The sequence below is a fragment of the Nannospalax galili genome, unplaced genomic scaffold (assembly GCF_000622305.1).
Source record: "Nannospalax galili isolate Female #2095 unplaced genomic scaffold, S.galili_v1.0 scaffold3296, whole genome shotgun sequence".
Taxonomy (NCBI): domain Eukaryota; kingdom Metazoa; phylum Chordata; class Mammalia; order Rodentia; family Spalacidae; genus Nannospalax; species Nannospalax galili.
The window spans coordinates 227,996-236,927 of record NW_008337641.1 but is presented as its reverse complement, the minus strand read 5'-3'; the positions used below and the strand labels follow the sequence as shown (position 1 = coordinate 236,927).

The window sequence follows — 8,932 nt, the reverse complement described above, 5'->3', positions numbered from 1 at the left end:
TTGAAGTTCTTGTAATTTTAAGAAATATTTTATTTTTATTTAATATGTATGGGTGTATTGCTTGCATGTAGGTAGGTGCACCCAGGTCTTGCAGTGCCTGTGGAGGTCAGAAGAAGGCTTCGGATCCCCTGGAACTAGAGTTACAGACGATTGTTAGCTGCCATGTGGGTGCTGGGAATTGAACCCCAATCTTCTGCAAGCACAGCTGGTGCTCTTAACCACTGAGCCATCTCTCCAGCGCTGTGTTTCATATTTTTGAGTTGGACACGTTTTATTTGCTACAAAAATGTGAAAAGTGAACACTTTAAGAATTTGAAAAATGAATGTGTTTCTACATGAGGCAAAGCGTTTGAAAATGTTTGGGGGTATTGTCTATAAGGGGCCGTTACTGTATTTGGCATGAGGGAAACAGATCTGCTAAATGTCATATAAAACACACATCTACCCTGCCAGAATTCCAGTGGGTTTCCTTATGAAAGTTCTGGTGTACTCATCCTGTTCCAAAAGAGGACACCAAGGACCAAATGAATACTGACTTTATTAATAAAAGGGGTTTTCCCTGTAAAGCAGATAGCACAACTTTTTGATTATGAAAATTTTCAAAATTCAAATTCTCCTTTTTAAAGATTTTTAGGGAGACCAAAGAAAATGAAATTCAGGACTTACTGAGGGCGAAGCGAGAGCTGGAGAGCAAACTTCAGAGGCTACAGGCTCAGGGGATCCAAGTGTTTGACCCTGGGGAGTCTGATTCAGATGACAACTGTACAGATGTCACTGGTAAATTCATTTCATGACTCTGTCAAGTGTTTATCTTAGCTGTAGTGATATGCAGAGCTGACTTTGAATCTTTCTGTATTCTTCTACTTGTCTATATGAACAAGAGTCCTGCTTAGACTGTTCTTACAAATAGAGCTGTACTTTCTGTGTTTCTCTTGGCTCTTGTAGCACCTCCTCTCTTTGAAGTGTATGAATCAAGAGGCTCAGGTTCCTCCTTTCATTCTGCTCTATCAGCCCTAGCCCATAGCTTCTCTCTCTTTCTGATCTAAAGTACATGCTCCAGGTCCCACAGTCACTTCTATGTTTTTATCAAATAGGTGAAATAAAGGCTAATGTTCTAATTACTTTCCTTGATGTGACAAAATACCCAACAAGCAGCAACTTAAAGGAGGAAGGGTTTGTTTCACCTTCCAATTTGAAGGGATAGTCTACTTTGTCAGGGTCTGTGACCCCAGTGTAGTTTGGGGAGCTATTCATGGAGGCAGGAGCATAGGGCAGCTGATCACAGTGCATCCAGTCAGGAAGCAGAGAGAGGTGAATGCTAGATTCTTCTTTCCATGCAGACTGGGACCCCAGTCCGTGACATGATGCAGCCCACATTCAGAGCACATCTTTCCACTTTGATTACCCTAGTCTAGATAATCCCTCACAACGTGTCCAGAGTCCTAAGCCTTCAGTGGTTCTAGACCCTGTCAACTTATAGTCCATAGTAATTCTCATGGGTAGAGGTGCTTACATCAGGCCTGATAACCTGAGTTCCATCCTCTTGTATCTCCAGATCCCACAAGGTGGCAGGAAAGAATTGACTCCTGGAGTTGTCCTCTGACCTCCAGACACTTACTGTGGCAAGTGCATGTACACACACACAGACACACAAATTGAATAAAATAAATGTGAAACTACTATTTTTTTGACCAAAAAGATTATCCATCACAGAGAGACACGGGCACACCTGAAAGATATACAGATCACCTCTGGTGAAATCCCATTGGCCAGAACCATACCTAGCCTAGATAATCAATAACTAGGCAGACATGTGTCTAACTAAAGTGTGGTTCTATTACTAAAAAAAGGAGGGGAGGGCGAATATTAGAGTTATATTCTCTACAAAACACTTTCCACATACTGATGCAGTCATTCTTTGTGACTCATTTAAAATACCTACACTGTATTTCATGGATTGTTTCTACTATAGTTTTGTGAGCTATTTTTAAAAGGCTGTTTTATATTTAAGCATGAAAAAATATTAAGAAAAGCTTGGAATCACAGAATTGAAAGCATTCCCCATGTTCAAGAAAATATTATTAAAATGGGATAAAGGAAAAGATTGCTTTAAATATCAAGGGGAAATGCAAATACCTTCCCATTTCCAAGCAATTGTATTATATTCTTACAAACAGATGCATTTTGGAACAAAATATGGTGACTGGCAGTTCATTTGTAATTTTCATTTTATTCCCATTGGAATGTGACAAGCATCCTGGGACTTGTATTACTAACTTGAGAAAAAGATGCAGGATTGTGACTGGCCAAGAGCAACTAAGAAAGTGCCTCAAGCTGTCACATTAGTCTTGGTAATTGCTTCAGTGTTGGCTTGTTCAAATTTATGTCTGAAGGCTATTGAAATTGTCTTGGAAGTTCACAGAAACAAGCCAATATCCCTTCTAGGTCTTTCTTCTTATATTAATTTAAACCCAATGTTTAAGAGAACGTCACTCACTTGAGATTTAAAAAGCTATGCATAGTAAGCTGTCTAGCCCGAGACTGATCCTGAAACAGAAGGAGTTTACTTATGGTTAGTTCAGAATGTTATGTGGTTACTTGGGAAAACAGGATTTATTAAGAGATCATCACACATTTTACTAGTCTAAGAATCTGAGGATGTACTTTGCATCCTAATGAACTATAATTATTAGTGCCCTGTTAGCAATCTGCCTTCAAAGTTCCTTCCTTCAGATTTAATTGATACCCAAATGTACAGTTGCACATGGATTTTCAGAATTGTGTGTGATGTTTTAAAACTGCCTCTTATTTTAAAATGTTTATTGCTTTATTTAGTGTGCATATATGTGGGGGAGTATGTGTTGCATCTGTGTGTGTGTGTGTGTGTGTGTGTGTGTGTGTGTGTATGCATATGTGTGTGTGCAGGTCAGAGAACAACCTGTGGGAGTCGGTTCTTTCTTTTTTTTTTTATAAACTTTTTTTTATTATTTTTAATCTATATGTATGAGTGTACTGCCTATATGTAGGTGAGTGCACCCATGTAGTGCAGTGCCCACGGAGGACAGAAGAGGTCATTGGATCCCCTGGAACTGGAATTAAGGACAGTTGTTAGCTGCCATGTGAGTGCTGGGATTCGAACCCGAGTCTTCTGTAAGAACACCTAGTGTTCTTAACCACTGAGCTATCTCTCCAACCCCATGGAGTCGGTTCTTTCTATGATGTAGATCCTGGGGATTAAACGCATGTCATCAGTGTTGGTGGCAAGCCATCTAGTTGGCTCTGAACTGACTCTAATTAAAATTCCATTGTTTATTAAATTCTTCTTTTCTTTTCTCCCATTTTATTCCTTTCTTCGAATTTGAGACAATAGCCAGAAGTATGTTAACCCAAGCTCCAGAGTCAAAAGTCAATGGCAAAATACTTTGAAAACCATTATTTGCATATTTATTATATTTACAGTTTTTAGCATGTTTTAACATTAGAAATCCTACTTGACATATGTGGTAAATCTTTTTAATTTGTTTTTATTGAATTTTTTGTATATTTCAAACAATCGTAATCATCTTTATACCCCCGTCCCCACCAGCACCCTTCCATAGCCCCCCCACTGGAGCCATACACTCTGTCATCCCTGTTAAGGCCCATGTCAAGTCAGTGTCCCCAGATGTTCCCCAGTGCAAGTCCACCCACTGAGGTCTAGTCAGCCTATCTAGAGTCCCTTGTTTTAGAATGATCAGCTCTTCTTCACCAAGCAGCAATCAGTTACCAGTATTTCTTCAGATAAGATTGGGGCATGTGGTGAATTTTTTAACATTCAGCAACTTGGTTTCCATAAGACACCAATCCCTTGTCCAACAGCTGCGGGAACCCAGTGTGAGTACTGGGCCAGTGGAGCCTTGGGAAGAGAGCCTTCCATAGGCAGCATGATGCAGCTTCAGCAGTCCTGCAGGGGCCTGGAGTTCGCCCACAGTTCTATAGATGTGGAAGGACCCTTCGCAAACATCAACCGGGGTAACACATGACACTTACCAATCACTTGCCTGGTGTTAGTGACAATTTATGTTCTAGAATCTTGTGCTAGAGAGCTGCCATCAGCAGAGCCGCTTGTATTCTGGGCACCTTCCTTTGGCAAACCGGCATGCACAGAGGCTGTGCCTGATCAGGCTGAGGTTGCACTGTTCTTATTGGGATAACCGGATAGTCCAGCCATCCTGGCCACCCAGATTCTAGCTACTGTGCTGTGAATTCTCAGGTGCTTTTGTTGAAGTGCAGAGACGTAATTTAAGCTAACTGAGAAACGGAGTTTTGGTCTTTTCCTCTGCTTCTTTGATGGCCCTGAAAGTTAGATCACATTATAGAACAAAATACAGAAAGGTTTGTTAGATCACGAAAGGGCATGTTCATGGTTTTAACATGGCCTAGTGCCCCCAAAAGCTCTAAGATCTGTTCAGAATTTCAGTTATCACTGCAGACCTAAATAGCTCTACTCTTGTTACTAAAGCAGTATCATTATTTCTCTAGCAGTACAATGAAAATAATTTTAAATAGTGCTCTTTAATTCGCCAAATATTTCTGAACTCTTTCGTTCTCACTAAATAGCATAAAACTATTTTTCATCTTACACTATTGTTAAAATTGTATTTTTGCCTCCAAAGAATAAGAATAAGAAGGTAAAATAATGTGTCACCTTAGGAAGGCAAGCTACCTTCAAGTAGTAAGATAACCGAGTAGCTCGTGTGAAGTAGAATTGGAACCACTGTATAGAACCTGGGAATGCACTGGACCCCAGGGAAGACCATTAGCAATACTCACTGCTTCAAGTCCCACCACAGTATTGACCTGTGAGGTCAGATTCTAGTCTATGTGTCTGTTACATCTTTTTCTGGCAACCTTTTCATGAGCTTATGGAAACTATTTTCAGATGACTGGGACATTGCTGTGGCTAGCTTGTTACAAGTCACCCCCTTGCTCTCACACTCTCTGTGGAGTAACAGTGTCCGATGTCACCTCATCTGCACAGATGAAACCCAGTCAGAGATGGAGCTTTTCCTTAAGGTAAGAATATTTATAAATTCTGTATTCATTACTTGAAAATATGAGTTAAAGACTGGAGGTAGTGGCACACACCTGTAATCCAAGCACTCAGGAAGCAGAGAGGCAGAGAATTGCTACTTGTTTGATGCCAGCCTGGGCTGCATAGTGAGACCCTATCTCAAAACAAAATACAAATTAATAGTATATTCAGAATTCTATTATATCTAAACTAAGTAACTTGCTACCCACAATTAACCATCTTAAAAAACAGAAAGAGGGGCTGGAAAGATGGCTCAGAGGTTAAGAACACTGGTTGTTCTTGCAGAAGACCCGGGTTCGAATCCCAGCACCCACATGGCAGCTAACAACTGTCTGTAACTCCAGTCCCAAGGGATCCGACAGCCTCTTCTGACCTCTGCGGGCATTTACCTACATGCAGGCAATACAAATTTTAAAAAACTGAAAGAATCTTGGGTTTTTCTTAAGATAAAAATCTCATTCAATATTAACATATATAATGATAGATATTGCATTTAGGTTCCTAGCCTTTGTTTTATAACTTTCTCCAAGAAGTTTTGAAGGATAGGAGCTGAGACATGAATAAGAAATTAAGAAGTTGGAACTTTATGGTTTTTTAAATATTTCATTATGTGTTCTCTGCAGTGTTTGAGACCTTCATGGACCATGCCTGTTTTAGTTATATCTGCTATCACTATCCTTGAATCTGTTTCAGATGATAACAAAATTTGGTACTTATCATGGTTTTGAATTTGAAGATAGGGCTCAGTAAACTGTAGCCTGTAGTCCTGGCTTGCTGCCTGGTTTTGTATGGACCAGAAGTAAAACTTTAAATTATTGGAAAAAGGAAACATAAGACTATTTCATGGTATAAAAATTATGTAAAATGCGCATTTTCTATACATGAAGTGTTATTGGGACATTCCCAGGTTCTATCAGTCAAAGACACATACTATATACATATGTATACAGTGTATGTATATATGAGTGTTGTGTATATGTATGCATATAATATATGCATATATCTATATATATCTGACTGCATTGCAAGCACATTTCAATAACAGAGTAAATTGGGAGAGAAACCAAATAGATTTAGAAGATTCTTGTCGGGCATGGTGGCATGTGCCTTTAATTCCAGTACTCAGGAGGCAGAAGCAGACGAAGCTCTGTGAGATGGAGGCCAGCCTGGTCTACATAGTGAGTTCCAGGCCAGCTGGGGCTACAGGGAGACCCTGTCTTAAACCAAACCAAAACAAAACACACGCATGCGCATGTGCATACAAACTGCAGACAAGAGAAGAGTGAAGTTCATGGCATTAGTACAAACAGAGCACTGACTGCTCTTGAGGAAGACCTAGATTGGGTCTCAGCATGCCCTCTTCTGACCTCCAAGAACATTGCATGCATTGGTGCACTTACATAAACTAATAGAATATTTTAAAGTTCGGAACTTCCATCCCGTAGTTGGATATAGGTTACTCTCAAGGACATTTGGAGGATATTAACTAATTGCTTGCATAATAATCATCATTATTTAGTAGTATAATTTATCATAGACCAACTTTTTACATTTTTCATGAAGTCTTTTAAATTTTTTGTTTCAGGAATCTAATCCAGGCTTTCTCACATGCTATGAAAGCCCTCTATCACAGGAGCTACCTCCCCAGCCTAAAGCAACATATTTTTAACACACACACACACACACACACACACACACACACACACACACTCATGAAAACAAGAAAACAAATTGTGATTAAAGTAATAAGAAATACCAAAGCAAAGTAACCAAAATAATATAATATTTTTTCCTGTTGTATGATTAAGAAATGAATTAATTTTTGAGCTAGAAATAACTATGTTGTTAAACTATTATTATTTTATTCTAAAGAGAAATTTCCTTTTGCTCATTAAGATTTTCTTTAAAATGTGATTACTTAAAAATTTTTGTGTTAGAACTAGTTCTAACATAACCTGTTCTGAAACACACATTTTAATTAATATGATTCTTTCTACATCTTCAGTTAAAGATACCATGCTCTTACATATTTTAATTTATTTTTAGGAGTATGCACCTAAACTTAAAAGAATGTGTGAGACAATGGGATATTTTTTCCATGCTGTTTATTTTCCAATGGATGTTGAAAATCAATACCTCACCGTAAGAAGATGGGAAATTGAGAAGAGTTCTTTAGTTATTTTATTCCTTCACTCAACGTTACCAAGGTAAGCTGAAAAGCTGAAAAAAATCTATGATCTATAGATACTAGATATAAATAGACTGAGTCTGCCAAATGAACTTTAAAAAGTTCTAATTCCATTCTCATAGTCAAAAACACTATGTGAAATTCAATAAACTTTGATAACTGTCTCACATTTAAATAAAGGATTAAAACTTTTATACAGGGAGACCCTGTCTCAAAAAAGATCAAAAATAAAAATAAATAAAAAACAGGAAACAACATTTTATACTATTAGACTTGTTTAATAGCTCATCTGATCAACATCATTAATACATTAATATAAGGATCATTTTAATCAGCAATTGGCAAACTATGGCCAGATGCCAAATCCAGCCAGATGTCAGCTTTTGTAAATAAAGTTTTATTGGAACACAGTCACATTTATCATTTGTGTATTTTTTTAATGGGTACTTTCATACTCAGTAGCAAAATTGAATACCTATAACAGAAACTGTATGAACTAAGCTTGAAGTGCTTATTATCGGACCTTTTACAGAAAAGGTTAGTTACCTCTGATTTCAATAATCATCATTAAACCTCATTGTGTTCTTTCTTTGGATACACCTTGGAGGTGTATGAAGTTTCAGTATGATTATAATCATGGTAATGAATCTTACCTATAGGGTGTTTTCTGATTACATGTAAGTGTAGAAAACCAAAATGGGCTTCATGAATGGTTAATTTTTCTTGCTAGGTTTCTTGTCTGATTGGATTTAACCCTTTCAGGGCATTGCTGCTTTGAGTGGAGGTCAGCTATGACTTAAACTGTGTACAGAAGTATGTTGGACATTAATCTTTATCAGTTTCCCTGCAGTATAACCCAAGGAATTGGTCCTTAAGATTCTGTCTCATACCCAGGCCTGGTAGCTCAGGATTTCAATCCTAACTACTCAAGAGACTCAGGCAGGAGGACTGCAAGTTCCAGGACAGCCTGCGCAACCCAGCAAGATCATGTCTCAAAAAGTTAAGGACTGGTTATAGAACTCAGTTTATAGAGTATTTGCCTAGCATGCATGAAACTCTGGGTTCAGTCCTCACCAAACAAAAACAGGCGTGTTGATGTTTTCCTGTAATCCTAGTACTCAGGAAGTGGATGCAAGAGGATCAATAGTTCAAGTTTATCCTCAGCCATACAGAGTTTGAGACCAGTCTGAGTTAGAGACCCTGTCTAATAATTAAGTAACCAAACAAGCAAGTAAATAGTTCAAAGAAAAGAAGAGTTGAAGCTAAACCTCAATGGTAGAGCAATTGCCTATCATGCGGGAGGCCTTAGTTCAATGCCCACCACCACCACACGCACGCATGCACGCACGCACCCACACATGCACACGGAGAAAGGAAAAGGAATAGGTCCACAGATTGCCTAGTGGCTGGGGGAGATGACTCGAACCTTCTTGAGAGCATACTTAAGGAGCCCTTCAGCTGATTGCCTTCAGCTGGGTTTACCCCATTCTTCTTTCCTTGCTTCTATTCATTAGGGATATAGCATTTTTATGACCTAACATTTGGCAGTGTTTTATCTTACTTGGTAATGTATGCCATTCATTGTTAACTTATTTTTCTTTATTTCTCATTTTTAATCTTTGAAAGTCTTACTTTTTCTTTACCTTAAAGACTTGTATTTGTTGATAAGA

At 38.4% G+C, this 8,932-nt stretch overlaps 1 protein-coding gene across 1 annotated transcript in view; it reads left to right on the top strand.

The window, feature by feature from the left end:
• The window catches only part of LOC103733792 (nephrocystin-3-like), a 52,467-nt gene that overhangs the window by 2,283 nt on the left and 41,252 nt on the right, over positions 1-8,932 (top strand). Inside the window, 4 exon segments of the mRNA XM_029563364.1 lie at positions 630-777; positions 3,859-4,011; positions 4,922-5,055; positions 7,121-7,281. Coding sequence (XP_029419224.1) covers positions 630-777; positions 3,859-4,011; positions 4,922-5,055; positions 7,121-7,281 — 596 coding nt within the window.